Source organism: Vanacampus margaritifer, chromosome 3 (assembly GCF_051991255.1).
Source record: "Vanacampus margaritifer isolate UIUO_Vmar chromosome 3, RoL_Vmar_1.0, whole genome shotgun sequence".
In the NCBI taxonomy this organism is placed as follows: domain Eukaryota; kingdom Metazoa; phylum Chordata; class Actinopteri; order Syngnathiformes; family Syngnathidae; genus Vanacampus; species Vanacampus margaritifer.
In genome coordinates, this window is record NC_135434.1 from 18,399,900 (window position 1) to 18,416,130 (window position 16,231).

Here is a 16,231-nt window from a genome sequence, read left to right on the forward strand (position 1 = left end):
AGCTTGAAGCAAGGTGAAAAAAAATGGACAGTAAAGTGAGATTTGTATTTTATTTCGCTTTGTTAAGTGTGGAAGCCTCGCCAGCTGAATGTTGCCAACATGCCAAAATGCTGGAAGACACGCAGTTCGTTGATGGCTACAAGACTCTTGGCTTCCATGAGACCATCTATGGTGAATTCCTGGCCCGGTTGAGGGAGAACCCCAGACTGGTGGCGTCGTGCCTAGTGGCAGGCGAAAGGCTGAACCAGGAGAACACTCAGGGGGTCATCCACACCGTCTTCACCTCACTTTATGGCAACTGTATCATGCAGGAAGATGAAAGCTTCTTGTTACAGGTTTGGCCTAAATGCTGACTCGCTTGATATCCAGTTTTGACATAACACAAAGATAAAATACAATTGTTTGTCTTCCCTCTTGACTACTCCTAGGTGATGCGGTACCTAGTAGAGTTTGAGCTAAAGGAGAATGACAACCCACGGCGACTACTGCGACGGGGCACATGCGCCTTCAGCATCCTTTTTAAGCTCTTCTCGGAGGGCCTGTACTCAGCCAAACTCTTTCTTACTGCCACCCTCCACGAACCCATTATGCAGTTGTTGGTGGAAGATGAGGACCACCTGGAGACAGACCCAGGAAAAGTGACTGAGCGCCTGACTCCAGTCCAGCAGGAGCGCTTTGGAGAGAAGGGCTCTGAGGACTACAAACAAAGAGTACAGGCAGCTGTTGAGACCAATGAAGCAAAGTTAGTTGCTCTGGTCAACAAGTTTATTGGTTATTTGAAGCAGAACACCTACTGCTTTCCCCATAGCCTGCGATGGATTGTATCGCAGATGTACAAGACTTTGTCTTGTGTGGAAGGTCTAGAGGTAGGAGAAGTGCGTACCATGTGTACCGACCTTCTTCTGACCTGCTTCATCTGTCCAGCAATTGTTAACCCGGAACAGTATGGTATCATCTCAGATGCCCCTATTAATGAAGTGGCTCGTTTCAATTTAATGCAGGTAAGTGGCATGAGAAGTATTTATATATAAATATATATATATATATATATATATTTTTTTTTTTTTTGTTCTATGCACTGTATCCTGGATATTGCATAATATATACATATATATATTTTTTAAAGGTTGGCCAGCTTTTGCAGCAGTTGGCAATGGCTGATGACGATGCAGACCCTAGACGGAAAAGCTGTTTGTCCAAATTTGATAAAGTAAGAATTTGATTTAGTTAGACTTTTATTCAAACAAAACATTATTTCCTAAACTCATTCTTAAGTAATATTTCTGTATGTATTTTCCAGAGTTGCGTTGCTGCTTTTCTGGATGTAGTGATTGGTGGAAGAGCAGTTGAAACACCACCTATGTCCTCAATGAACCTCCTCGAAGGCCTAAGCAGGACTGCAGTCTATGTTACGCATCATCAGCTGATAGCATTGGTAAAAAAATTATGCCGCTATAAAATCTTAATATCGTTTAAATGTAAGGGGGCCCTTGGTTTGCGATAGTTCTGTTCCTACAATGGCGATGTAACCCAATTTTGTACCCAAGTCAGAAGACTTTATACTCTATACCTAAACTAGCCTAGCCTAGCCTAGCGGGTTCACGTTACTAGAGTGTGGCACTGTAATTGGAAGCTGCGATTACAACATGTCAGATTGTAAAACTTCTTCCAGTCTGAATATTTTTAAGGACAAAATTTTAAGTTCTGTAAATGCAACCACTAGACTCGAGCAGTGGAAACGACTTCTGTGGAGTATCGTATCACATTTCATGCAGCTGTCTGATGCGCGTCTGGCCAGTGTCATTTTATCTGCTGTACTGAATTGCGCCAATTTGGAAATTGCTATGATTTACTTACCTCTTAGATTGGATGAGGCTCAAGCCCTTTAGTTCAAGTGAAGATAAGTATTTAACATTCATGATAATTCTCTGCATTGGACTTTGTGGAAATGCTCTCTTTTTTTTCCTCTCCCCCCTGAAAATAAGACCAAAATAGATAAATAAAAAAATCACACATTCCTTGTGGCTCTGTTGCCTACCAAAGTCATACTTAAATATAAAATAATCACATAACTAATTTGAGAAGACTGTGCGTTTCATGAAATCGCTATGTGAGCATCGCTATAAAAATAATGGTAGTTCTCCAAATTGCCCTTATCATTAGCATGTGTTAAAAAATCTCTACCTATTGCTAAAGTCTTTGGCAGCTGTTGAGAATTTCAAAATGTTGTTGTTGCTTGTTCAAAATGTGAAAACCTCAACACAGAATGTGATTCTCTTCATGCATAGGTGGATTTTGTGCGTAGGGTAATGACTGGAGACCAACTTAGGGAGGAGGAGCACATGGCCCTGGAAACGCTGTTGGCCAATGTGCCCCAATCACAAACTGGGAAGAGCAACAGTCTGGAGCTTACCCCTTCCAACACCCCCCAGCTCTCCCCTGCTAGCACTCCTGCTAATAAGAAGAACAGACTCCCCATAGGTACCGACCTCCTCGTCCTGATTCTCCGTCTTTTCTAATGAATTTATTAGTATGCTCAGCTGAATATGATGCAACCACTTGTAAATTCTTGATGTGCAGGTGTGTGGGCCATTTTGCACTCACATGCGAACTAGAGGAACAATTAGCATAGTGTTTGTAATGAGGGGCAAAATAAACAAGCTGGGCAGTGATGGCTAGTTAGAGGCTTGTGTTTTTATAGGAAGTTAATGAGCTCCTTCCCAGCTTGTTATAAAGATAATTAGCTTGGTCTGGATTGGGGCTCAATTATAGAAATGACAACCAATTAAATTACCAAATATAAATGAACTCAACTTTAATTGGAATGGGTGGAAAAGATGCCTCAACTACCTTCATTAGTATTTTCAAGACAAATGATTTTAACGCAACGCCTCCTTAATTAGAAATGGACCACTTGCTTATGAAATATGATTGTAGTACACAAAGTCTTAATACTCAAATTGCTTCTGAATTGAAGTGTGAGATGCATTCTGTATTCTTTCTCCCACTCCCTACCTTGTCCTTTTCCCCTCTCTCCTCTCCCCACCCTGCCAATGAATCACCAGGACAACACTTAGCTGCTATAACATCCTGGGACCCTACAACCACCTCCCTGTCTGCTCATATTCCATTAGTAACCCCATTTGGTGGGTACCTGTCAGTTGCATCGGTGCTTTTTTTTTTTTTTTTTTTAAACCTAGCTTTCTGTTAGACTGTGTTCTTACAGCATCTCTGCATGCAACAAACATGTTAGGAATTCAACCCTGGTGCTGACGACACTTTGCACTGCTCTTCTACATGTGCTTTTCACCCTGCTTGCTTTACATTGCATAGCAAAGCCACAGGCCAACATTTTATTGTTGAATGTGACTCAGCCCTGTTTTGACTCGCTTTCCTATTGCTGAAAACAAACTGAAGTGCTGTGGCTCTAGAGGGGGAAAAAAGACCTAAAGAGAGACATACAACATAAAGTCTACTGGCTAGGGTGACACCCCAAGTAATGTAATGAAAGAATCCTATAGTATCGTTTCAATAGAACTTGAACGCACAAATAAGGGCACCATTTATTGTCAATTTGCTCCATTAGTTAGGCCAGGAGATGTTTGTTGTTGGTTTTTGTAACATCCCAAAAATGTACTATAGCCAAAATGAGAATAAAGTTGCACAAATTAGAGGTATTTGTTCTGAAAAGTCCCACAATCCAGTAGATCAATGTCTAGCTGTCCGCCATAGAATTATGTGCAGAAGTGATGGAATACAGTAGGATTTCAAGACACAGCCAGCAATAATTCACCCCATAGAGCAAAGGGAACCAATAATACCATTAAAGGACTATTTTCAAGTTTGTTTCCACCTGTAAAAGTTGTAATGCCAAAGCAATACAGTAGAATTTATGAGGTCGCTGACTAATGTTTTTTAAGACACTGGTCAACCTCAGATTTGTGTTAATTTAGAACACATTTCTTCCACAGAAAACAAGATGGAATTAATCCATTCCACTGCCCAACTGGTTCCATTGTGAAACCTAGTTTACATTTAAAAAACAAACACAAGGACATTTCTTAAACTGTTATTAGTGTGTCCACAAAGACTAAACATGCCCACTTACGTTGTTGCTTTGTAAAATGGAGAGATACTCTACCAAATCAGTGCAGGAAAAGCCACAAATACCACAGTGCTGTATTCCTCAAACCTGATTTTCTACAGTAATATTATGATTTGCTATGTTTGTGGAAGCAAATTGATGTGCATGTGCTAGTATCATTATTGTGTCACAATTCTATTTTTATATCTTGAAAAAGGTCCATGCCTACTTGACTGATATTTTACATCAGACTTTCATCGAGCAAATTTTTACATAGATCAACATTACAATGGTAAATGTATGAAGACTATTGCCTGTTAACTATCATGAAAACATTAAGTTCATCATAGATCGCTGCAGTACCACATTCAGCAAGTCCAAACATAATTTATCTTGAAGATGCACTTAATTCAGAAAATAAATTGGACATGAAACATAACTGTTGAGTTTATTGGCTGCTATTAATCTTTATATTTTTCTCTCCAACCGCCATACAGCAGCTGCTCGAAGCCGTAGCCGTACCAACATAGCCCAGGAGGGGGAGGCAGAGGCTAGCTCCCAAGAGTCATTGCAGGAGCTGATGCCAGAAGAGGTGCTTGTGATATCGTTTGGAAATGGTCCTCAGACTGTCCCTGGAATGATGTCAGAGAATGAGGTAATGTGACTTGAATTAATGCATTTAACTGCAGTAGCGGTAATGAGTTTTTTTACTCACTGAGTGGAAGTGGGGTTATCCTGCCATGCACTTTCGGATTTTATCATCATCAGTAATTTTTAATGCAGACACTTATTTGTAATCAATACTCTGTATTGTCCACCGTAGGTTTTGAACTTGCAGATGGCTGATGCTGCACAAGGCGACAGCCATGCAGATGACACAAAGCTGCATGGAAAACCAGACAAAACACTGCGCTTCTCACTCTGCAGCGACAACTTGGAAGGCATTTCCGAGGGTTAGTTTTCTTTCTTCAATAAAAAAAATAAAAATAAATAAAATAGAAAGGCACAGAGAGAGGGCAAATGTCTGCCAATATTTGTTGCCAAATCTACAAAAATATTTATTTATTTCACTGGACCTTTGCTAAATCATAAGTAGATCATCTAATAATAGTCTCACAAAATATGCATCTTCTCTCTCAATGTTAAAAGTCAGGGGGCAAAAAAAGCCTCTTTTCAAGTGGCCTCTTTACAGGGCTCCGCCGCAAAGTAACAAAGGCTCACTTCTCCACCAAGTTTCATATTAACGGGCTTGTAGATTTTAGATCAACTTTACAGTTCAATGAATTAAAATCAAAATATTATATTTGGTGAGCGTACACGTGATATTGTAGAGTCAAGGAATCCCCAAAACTGGATGTCAATTTATTTTTTTTGTTTTATATGTTCCTCAGGGCCTTCTAATCGTTCTAATTCAGTGTCATCTCTTGACCTTGAGGGAGAGTCTGTTTCCGAGCTGGGAGCTGGACCCTCTGGAAGCAACGGGGTGGAGGCTCTCCAGCTTTTGGAGCATGAGCAAGGTATGTTTATTATTTTTTAAATTACATCATTCTTACTTCAAGACGTAAATTTCAATTACCGGTATGTGTGTGTGTGTGTGTGTGTGTGTGTGTGTGTGCGTGTGCGTGTGTGTGTGTATATATATATATATATATATATATTTTTTTTAATGCAGTATAGTTATTGAAGTCAAAATTTGGGTACTGTGACAATACCAGTGCAACATAAATAATTCTATATGGTGTGTCTCAATCAGCTACCACTCAGGACAACTTAGATGATAAACTGCGCAAGTTTGAGATCAGAGACATGATGGGCCTAACAGAGGATCGGGATATCTCTGAAACTGTCAGTGAGACCTGGAGTACCGACGTGCTTGGCAGTGACTTTGACCCCAACATAGATGAAGATCGGCTGCAGGAAATTGCAGGTATGTGCAGGGTTTGTTACTTAATGAATTCTTTCTCTCTGCTTTTAAGATGTAAATATTAAGTTCATCCTTATCAGGACTGTTTTGTCTCTGTTGGTCAAATAACTTCAGGAAAATGTCATCACCTTGTGGCACATTTGTGAAATAACACCATGAGGCAATTATTGAACATGGAAGATTTCTACAGTATTCTGTGAAGGTCATCTGCAGGAGAGGGGTAAAAAACATTGTTTGACATTTAATGGTTGAGGTGAAAATCAAATTTGATGAGATCACTAGGAATAGTTGATGATGTTATTTCATGCCACAAGCACACTTTTTATTTCAGTATTTTCTTTAAAAACAGCAAAGTTGCACAAAATACATACATCTCTAGAATTTTAATGAATTATTCTCTGACTCAATAACTAAATCAAATTTCCACATGCCGTAACTGCATGGATTATGAAATAGACATGAGTTGAACACAATTACATTATATTAGACCCCCGGCATGTAGCATTGCTAGTTATCAATACAGTTCATTAACAACAAGTTTATGGTAACAAGGCCGGTCAGTTATATCGAAGAATCTAATAAGATTCTGTGAAAATACATGTTCTTAAAACAGCTTTGAAAAAGAAAGGAAAAGAAAAAGTGTTGTCCAAAAGCGAGGTCAGGTATTGGGACTGCAAAATGAACTTGGATGCCTTGCCTCATTGTTCCAAATGAAGCTGGATTTTGTTAAATGGCGGTGGAGCAGAATTATAATAATTTTTTTTTGTACTATGTTAAACATATTTATTGTTAAATAAAGTGGAGATGTTTATCTTATTTTTTTTTTCACGATCTGTGATGTCTTTCTTGCTGGCCTGAGACCAACAAGCTATTGAATAATGATAATAAGATAATGTATAGGATATTGTTAAAGGCATCAACTTTGAAAGTTATTCTATAAATAACTTAATAAAATATGTTTTTATTGTGTCTTATACATCAAATATCACTTACAATAGAAAATGGGCTCTTTGCACAAATCCACTACTTCCTGAACTCAATGCCACTCCTTCATTTCCTGTCTTTCATGACTGGACAAACTGATTAATCCAGGTGTGTCTGGCCATTGTCGTCGTGGCTACTGAGGTTAGGCACACCTAGATGAATCAGTTTGTCCAATCAAGAAAGACAGGAAATGGAGTGGTATTCAGGAAGTAGTGGATTTGTGCAAAGAGACCATTCAATTTAAATTATACAAAAATTGAGCCTACTTTTGAGTTGATGATTAATTGGATGTGCTTTGAAAAAGTACTAATTCTCATTGTTTAGGTTTAATAGGAATCGTGAGAATAGCCTCTGCAGTGGAAGAGACTAATGGGGGGGATCCTTAAATAAAGACTAAAGGATAAATATGAGAACAAATAGCTATAGTTCCGAAGTTAAGTTTGTCTGAGTAACTTCACTGCCAATGTCAATCTACAGCGACTTGTTTTTGAATTTTTCCATATCACTGGCGGAATCTTTGTACCTCCAAAATGATTGAGTGATCGATTCTATTTAAAGCCCTACGTACAGTTCCAGACAAAATTATTAGCCCCCCTATGAAATATGATTTTTTTTCAAGATTTTATCAAATAATTGTTTTTACAGAGCAAGGAATTTTCAAAATAGCATTTCTGGAAATACTAGTTTTCTTTAGAAGGCACACCATATTTATATTTGTACACCAAAACAGAATTAATCAAGAAAAAACAAAAATGACATGGGATATTATTATTAGCCCCCTTCAAAAAAAGGACCATTTATTCAGTCATTGCACAAACCACTTTTGTGCAGTGATATGATTTAACTCCACATGTGCTGTGCTTAACCCCGGAGAACCCAAGAACCCTTTTCTTCTTTGGAAAATGATGAATTATACATTAAATGACTCCTATAAGTTCACTGAACACCAAAATATATGTTTTTTCAATTTTAACCCTTGTTTTTTGAACTAGCTCAGAGTTGCTAATTTATCAATATATGTATAAATATATATATATATATATATATATATATATATATATATATATATATATATATATATATATATATATATATATATATATATATATATATATATACATATACATATATATATATATATATATATACATATACATACTCCTAGGCATTCTGCAACATGATATGAAATAGGAAAAAAAAAAAAAAAAACACAATTTTACCATCTGATGGTTTGCTGAGAAGATGGTTTTGTTTGGATTGATTTCCAGCTCAACAAAACAGCATGTTGCCAGCCATCTTGTCACCACCACTCTGGCTCATGTAAGTGCAATATTCGTCCACTAGATGGCCCCATGCAGGGGTCAGAAGTGGCACTCTGGACTTTTGAAGTTAAATTTAAAAAAAAAAAAAGGAAAAAAAAGGTCTTTGTTATTTGAGTAGCAGAATTTATAGGGGCCGAATTTGACCCCGTGGGTTCTCCAGGGTTAAAGGTGATCAGGTGAATCAGGGTTTAAAAGCCTCAGTATGTGACATTGAGCTGTCCGTTGAGAAATAACCATGCCAGATTCAAAAGAAATCAGTTTGGACCTGAGAAAAAGTATTATTGATGCACACAAAGCAGGAAAAGGATAAAGCCATCAAAGCATTTTCAAGTGTCAAGAACTGGAGTGAGAAGTATAATCCAGGGATTCAATGACAGATACACAGTACAGTACAAGCCTGGCAGAGGTAGGAAGTGAAATATGTCAAAGACCCTGGAAACAAAACTAGTGAGAGGTGAGTCTAAAGACCCCAGAACGAATGAATGACTTGGCCACATCAGGGATCATAGTCTCGAAGAAGAGCTCTGCACAGGAATGGACTGCGAGGTTGCAGACCACAAAAACTCCCCTTTTCACGAAGAGACACCTTCAAGTCAGAATTAAGTATGCTCAGGACAACCGGGAGAAGGATTATGCATACTGGAAGCGAGTCCTATGGTCTAATGAGACTAAACTAGAGCTGTTTTGCCATAGAGACACTTCTCATGTTTGGGGAGAAAAGTGGGAGTCATATCACCCAAAGAATACCGTCCCCACAGTGAAACACGGCGGTGGGAATATTATGCTGTGGGGATGCTTCAGTACATCTGGAACTGCAAATTTGGTCAAGGTGGAAAGAATCGTGAACAAAGAAAAATATGTGGAGATTTTGAAAGAAAACCTTAAGCAGTCAGCAGTGGTTTTATCTTCCAACATGACAATGAACCAAAACATACGACTGTCTTGAAGAACTATCTCCAGAAGACCAAAGTGAATGTAATTGAGGGAGCTGCACAAAGCCCTGACTTAAATCCCATTTAAAATATGTGGGGTGACCTAAATGCCAGAAGGCCTTCCAATCTGGAGGAGCATGAGTGATTTGCCAAAGAAGAATGGGCTGTGATTCCTCTAAAGAAGTGTGAGAGACTTGTTGAAAACTATAACTAACGACTGCAGGCTGTTATCTAGCAAAAAGGATGTTCAATTGACTGTTAGGATCCGGGGGCTAATAATTTTGACCCTGGTGGGTTTTGTGGAATATTTTCGTTTCTGTGTCCAAACTAAAATAATGTAAGCATCCAAAATGAAACTAGGATGTCTACAAAGGCTTCAAAACTACTTTTTAAAGTACTTAATTTATTTAAAAAAAAAGACATTTTTGTGTGTGTGTGTGTGGGGGGCACCAATCCTTAATAACCTCAATAACGTAGCAACAAAGTGTTATAGTGTCATAGATTAGTGTAACATTTTAGATGCAATTTCAGTGCTTCATGTAAGTTCTTATGGTACTACATCACATAATTGTTGTTGTAATTTCATAAGGAGATATTGAATCATAGCTTATATTATTCCTGAAATTATTTCAGTATTCCTTCAAAATTTTCATGAATATTATCTTGCACTAGTTCTTTAAATATGGTATTCATATCTCCATCTTTCTTCCTCAGTGCTTCCGTTATCGAGCTCTCTTTCTCTCCATCTTCCTCTCTCTCTGACATTCATTTGGTCCCTGCAGTCTTATTGACCTTGGTTCCTTCTCATTTGCATGCGCCATTTTTCATTCTTCGGAATATGGCGTTGGGGGACTTTTCCATCATTAAGTGAATTTACAGCGATTTCCTTATGTGTTTTCTCCAAGGGATTGGGTTATGAGATGCACATTAAATATCCATTAATACCTCATTATCCCACTGATAAGATTACCATGATAATGAGGCAGAAATTCTAATTGTTTCGCTTCTTGTTGTGCCACTCATTTAATCATCCACCTGAAAGACAAGCACTCTTGAACATTGTAAACATGGACAGCGGGATAGAGCTCTCCCATCACAACATACTGGAGTGTGTGCATGCCGGTGGTACGTGTGCGTCATTAAGTGGACGCATGATAGACCTGAGCGAGTGGCTATCACTGTGAGTTTTGAGCGTAGAACACTGACTCCTACACACCTGCTTGTTATTTGCCACTCCTCTGCGTTCTTCCGCCTTGTTAAGTCGGGTTCTCCCAAATAGAAGTGGACAGTATGCAGGAGACTAATTTGTTTATAGGGATGTGAGTGTAATCGACAGCTCAAATTTGAGACCCGGAAGGCCAGGCCAGGCCAGGTCATATTTTCCCGATTACCTCGAACCTTGGTGCAAGGTTATATAATCCTGCTGTTTCAGGATCGATGTATATAGAGCTCAACACATTTTCTCAGCTCATGTTACCATTTTGGTGCCGGTTTATGTTCACTGTCTATCCCTTTCTCTTTGTTTTAAGACCCACGTTCTTGATAATATCCCACCATTAGTTACTCTACTTTTTCCATTTTCAACCAATTTTATTTAAATTATTGTTACCAAATTACCCCACACATAATGTCTGTTGTAATTGTTATCAAGTGTTGTACTTTCTTTTCGCAGAAAAAAAGAGGACGGTTAAAGCTCAACAAGAACCTTTAAAAACTTAAAATGGCTTTGACAATGAAGGTGACTTTAGGTAGTGAAGGAGATTCAGTCTTTTTCCTCTTTGTTTTCAGGGGCAGCTGCAGAGAACATGCTCGGCAGCCTGCTGTGCCTCCCAGGATCAGGCTCAGTGCTGCTGGACCCCTACGGCTCCACAATCTCCGAGACCACAAGCGAGGCATGGAGTGTGGAGGTCCTGCCAAGTGATTCAGGTGGGTTCATCCGGCTGTCACCTTCTGACCGTTTGTTGTCTTGGGTCGCTGTTGTGATGCCTGCATTTCACCCGCACAACAGTCATTAATATGTGTTTCCACGCACGCATTTGTATGCATATTCATGTTTCTACTTCCTTTTAATTGGGGGTTGGGACACCAGGTGTGGTTGCACTATGTGTTACACCCTTAAAATGTGTGTACACATCTGTCATCATGTTTGTATGCACTTGCCTGTCTTTCAGGGCAGATCCTTGTGTGCCAATAAAAGGCAGCTCTGGGTTTCCTTAGAGGGACCACCAGGTGTGTTTGCACCTGTGGCGGAACAGTGGGGAGGGAAGCGCAAGGACAGCAGCTGTCTTCAGTCAGTTTTTATGGCGTCAATTCTAGACGGGTACTTTTTATCGTGCCATGTTGTCGACCACATATAATTAGGTATTAGGATATTAGGTAGTTGTCCAGTTATAAGTAAACATACATACAATATTAGAGATAGACTGATATGTTTTTTTTCATGGCCGATTATTAGTTGTCAAGGAGGCCGATAACAGATATTTGAAGTCGATACTCATTTTCAGTAAAAAGGGGGAAAATATTGGCGCCAACATTTTTTAAAATACAAATGCCAATCTTGACTTTGTTGTAATGTCTTAAAGCTTTAATGCTTATTGAACAATTTTCAGTAGAAGTTTTTTTTGTTTTTAATCTTAGACAATATACTTAATTTAAAATTTCTAAAAATTCAAAATAAAACCAAAAACAAAACTGAAATCTTAATCTTTCACATTTCTTTGTTTTAATGTCGAACAAAAACAAAAAGTTCCCAGGGTCAGCAGCATCTCTTATAAAGTTAACTGATATTTTAAATAAATAGTTCCCTGAGATTAAAATGGTCTTAGCTTTACCTTTTATCGGCCGTCAGATTTTGAAAAAATACCAATATTCGTCAAAATATCGGCGCTGATAATGGCCGATTATCGGTCAATCCCTATACAGTATACTCACCTGACCTCAGTTTTGATTGACATGGTCCACTCAAGGTATTAGTTTGTTAGTGTTCCATCTCCACTCTCTCATGTGTCGTTGTGTCCTTGGGCAAGGCACTTCACACACAATTGCCTCCAATGCTACTCACACTGGTGTATGGAAGGGTGCGAATGTTTGGTGGTGGTCGGGGGGGTGGGGGGTCGTAGGCGCACACAGGCAGCCACGCTTCCGTTAAGTACTTACCGCCACCACAGTGTGAATGTGTGAGCGCACAAATAATGCAACCATTGTGGAGCTTCTTTGAGTATCTGATTAGATAGCAAAGCGCTATATAAATCCAATGTTTTATTATTATTTATTAGTTTAGCATCGTTTACTGAAGTACAGAACAACACTACATCATACTCTCGCATGCAGCTAAATAATTTCACTAAAATGATCACTTTGCCAATCAAAATGTAGTTCTATAGTCTTTGTAAAGGAAGGCTGGATTGAGATGCACAGGTTTTGTGGGATCGCATTGGATTAGATTATGCATGGTTACCTCTACTGTATTTGTGACTGGTAAGTCGTTAGGCAAGGCAGCTTTATTTATGTTAGACATTTGAAAGCAAAGTAAATAAATAAACATAAATCTTATTTTAATCACAAGAATGCATTATTTTTTATAAGTGGGATATGCAATTTGTTGTAAAGTTTTTTTTTTTTTTTTTTTTTAATCAATAATCTTTCTCTGTTCACCTTTTAATGTATGCTGTAGATGACATGCATGAGTTTCTTGATTGCTTTTTATTTTGTTTCTGCTCCTGTTCTGCTCAGTAATAGCGCAATCACAGTCCTTTTTTCAAATATTATGCTTGTTTCATGGTTCAGAAGCAGAAAACTACACTCGGCAGACCACTTCACCAGCACATTATTACTAACGAGCATGCAAATGAGTACTGCTGTTCATATGAAGCCTCTGGGTTCAGCCCAACAGCTCCATTGGGCAGCCAAAGAATTGGCCTCACTAGCTTTATGGTTTTGTTTGGCTCTTATCACTCGTGGTAATATATCCTTTGATTCCATGCATATGTGTGTACTTGGCAATAATAGTCAAGAGGCAAAGGGGTGGAGTGACAGAATGACCACTGTGTAGCAACCACTACCAATGTATCTGGAGCAACAACTGTGCCCTATGATTACACCACAGTTGAAATGGGACTTAACCATAGTAAGAAGAGGAGGCTTCGAAAATCATCTGTTTGACAGAGTTCTTTTGTGTGTGTGTGTGCCATTTACAGAAGCCCCAGATTTGAAACAGGAGGAACGGCTGCAGGAGCTTGAGAGCTGCTCAGGGGTTGGTAGCACCTCAGATGATACAGAAGTCCGGGAGGTCAGCTCGAGACCAAGCACCCCTGGCCTCAGTGTCGTCTCAGGTATAAATCTAAACTCCATTCATACGCACTCATACAAAGACAAAACAATGACTGCAGATTTGCTTGAATTGATACATGTCCATATTAACCATGTAAAGCAATAGAGAGCATCATATTTGCAATGCTGACCTGGAGACAATTTAGTTTTCAGTGTCTTGCTCAAATGGACAGTCAGAACTGAGATTAGATCCAGCAACCTCTGCCGACTGGATGCATTGGATGCAGTCTGTATTATTCTTACCTCTGTAACCCATGGGAGCTTACGCCACCACTTTAAAGCTACCACTGGGTTTTCACCTGAGTAAGCAGTCTTGTTTTTGTCTTTCTCTTGACCGCTAGCGCATTTCCCATTAGATCGTGCTGCTACAAAGCTTGATTTTGTCCTGAGCATAAACAGCACAGTTTGTGTGTGTGGTTTTTTGTTTGCCCTGCAGGCATCAGTGCAACCTCAGAGGACATCCCCAACAAGATAGAGGATTTGCGCTCAGAGTGCAGCTCAGACTTTGGAGGGAAGGACTCTGTGACCAGTCCAGATGGGGAAGAGTCAGGTAATGGTAGGAGATTGCCACATCCCCACTAGGCATGCTAAGTCATTAGTCCAGTCCAAAACAGCCAGAACCATCAATCACTGTCTCTTCCGGAGTGGTAGCCAATCTAAATCACTGTTTATTTATATTGACATTTCAACATTTTTACTAAGACATAATGTGCAGTGTATTGGTGGTAGATTTGTAACGGCTGTTAATGACCTCATGTCTGCCTATACTGTTACAGGAGCACACCAACTGACTTCGCCAGCCTCACAAGCTGATTCTTTATTGGTCATGTTTGATCCGCTCTCCTGTGGCGAAGGTAATTTTCACTCCTAAAATGCTCAAGAGCCAATCAGGGTTAGAAATGAGTGTCATTAAAGCTTAACCCTAATGTTGTAGGCCCTCAGCACAGCTTGAGTAAAATAACCCAAAAGTATGCTTGTCCCTCCCCCCGCAGTTTTAATACCAACTGTTCAGTGCAGTCATGCATGTGCAATTTTCATTTTGGCTCAGTTGCTTTTCTGAGTGAGTTGAGCTTTTTTGTTCAAGATTGTGTACGCTTTGAATTGTACTACCTGGATTGTTTGAAGAGAAATGATAGTGGTTGCATTTCTGTGGCAAGGTGAAGGGATGACAGGTTGAGAGACCTCACCCCAAGCACATTGGCACGGTCTTCTTGTCCTACTGTGCTTATAGCAAAAATAAAAAATACACTTTTTGGAAGCTTTTCAGGAGATGAGAGGGTGTACCCTTGGAACAGGTGGCCTACTCTGTTCCCATGTTGGACTTTCGTTAGCACTCTCAGAATGTCATGATTATATGAAAGGACACTTCAAAATTCATCCATATATTGCCCATAATAAAGTGTCATCTCATTAAATTAGAGGCGCACCAAATGAAGTGCTGCTTAGAGAGTTAATATTTCCTGTACATATTTTTTTATCCTGTGGGTTCTTTTGTCCCAGGTTCCACCACTGGGACAATAGTGAGGCCTAAGGTGCACTATGCCAGACCTGCTCACCCACCCCCGGATCCACCAATCCCTGAAGCCAGTGTCCTCGGTCAGGAGACGCGCCACTCTCTCATCATGCCCCACAGCTTGGCTCAGGCTGAGTTTGAGCACAAGCAGCGGCACTCCTTTCCCGACCGACTGGTCCGTAGTCGCAGCTCTGACATTGTTTGCCCAGGCCGTCGACCCACCAGTGACCCTGGGCTGAATCGCCGTGTTGCAGTTGAAGAGCGTGACTCTGCCGGAGCCTTTGCTTCAGGGCCATCCTCATCGCCCAGCAAGGACTCCTTGAAAGGAGAGGTAACTATTAATCTGTAATGTGTTACACTACTAAGCTACATTGTGGAAACAAGATCACCGTGATGTTCCTCTTTCAGTATTAGTTGACAGTAACGTTAATTTTATCCATCATTTTTAAATTTACTGTTGGTTTTAGTCCAGTTTTAATCACACTTGTTTTTATCATAATTAGTCAACCTCATCCCATTTTTATTTAGTCGACTATAAATCTAGCATTTTAGTCCAAGAAAACATAATTTTATTCATCTAGTTTTAGTCAACAAAAACACAGGACAATCATACTACTGTATATATTTTTTTGTCAGCAGATTATGTTGAACATTTTGGATCTAAAACTTTTTCATATAAAATGTGTTCATCTTTTTGATGAAAAACAACTTCACACAGTTATAGTATATCAACAAGTGGCAATATACTATGGCTCCATGCTATGAGCTAGTAAGTTAGCCAGATTTATTAATTTTTTTTACCTTTCACCGTGAATCCACCTCCCGTTTGTCCCATGTTGCAGATTTGAAAGGGGGTGTGTCACTGTGTCACAGTGACAAATGAGCAGAGACAAGATATTACAAAATCATATAATTTCCGTCTCATTTTTGTTCATGGACTAAAACATTCATAGAATTTAGTCCAAGTTTTTATTAAGTGAAGTAAACTTTCATCTCGTCTTCATTAGTCGACGAAAATGCATACTGATTTAGTCCCAGTTATTGTTTATTAATGAGGGTTTTAGTCTAGTCTAGTCTAGTTTAGTTTTATTCCGGTGAAAAAATGTTTTTGTTTAGTTTTCGTTGATGAAATTAACACTAGTT

At 39.2% G+C, this 16,231-nt stretch overlaps 1 protein-coding gene across 9 annotated transcripts in view; it reads left to right on the plus strand.

The window, feature by feature from the left end:
• gapvd1 (GTPase activating protein and VPS9 domains 1) overlaps positions 1–16,231 on the plus strand; it is a 32,730-nt gene that overhangs the window by 5,639 nt on the left and 10,860 nt on the right. For 4 of the 9 annotated variants that reach the window (XM_077561650.1, XM_077561648.1, XM_077561652.1 and 1 more), the window contains 15 exons: positions 68–335; positions 429–1,001; positions 1,127–1,210; positions 1,301–1,435; positions 2,289–2,481; positions 3,066–3,146; positions 4,582–4,739; positions 4,908–5,037; positions 5,476–5,601; positions 5,838–6,011; positions 11,035–11,172; positions 13,443–13,577; positions 14,012–14,125; positions 14,352–14,429; positions 15,076–15,419. In XM_077561650.1, coding sequence (XP_077417776.1) covers positions 68–335; positions 429–1,001; positions 1,127–1,210; positions 1,301–1,435; positions 2,289–2,481; positions 3,066–3,146; positions 4,582–4,739; positions 4,908–5,037; positions 5,476–5,601; positions 5,838–6,011; positions 11,035–11,172; positions 13,443–13,577; positions 14,012–14,125; positions 14,352–14,429; positions 15,076–15,419 — 2,731 coding nt within the window. The remainder of the gene's footprint in view (positions 1–67; positions 336–428; positions 1,002–1,126; positions 1,211–1,300; positions 1,436–2,288; positions 2,482–3,065; positions 3,147–4,581; positions 4,740–4,907; positions 5,038–5,475; positions 5,602–5,837; positions 6,012–11,034; positions 11,173–13,442; positions 13,578–14,011; positions 14,126–14,351; positions 14,430–15,075; positions 15,420–16,231) is intronic. The other 5 variants (XM_077561654.1, XM_077561656.1, XM_077561655.1 and 2 more) reach the window with 4 other exon arrangements.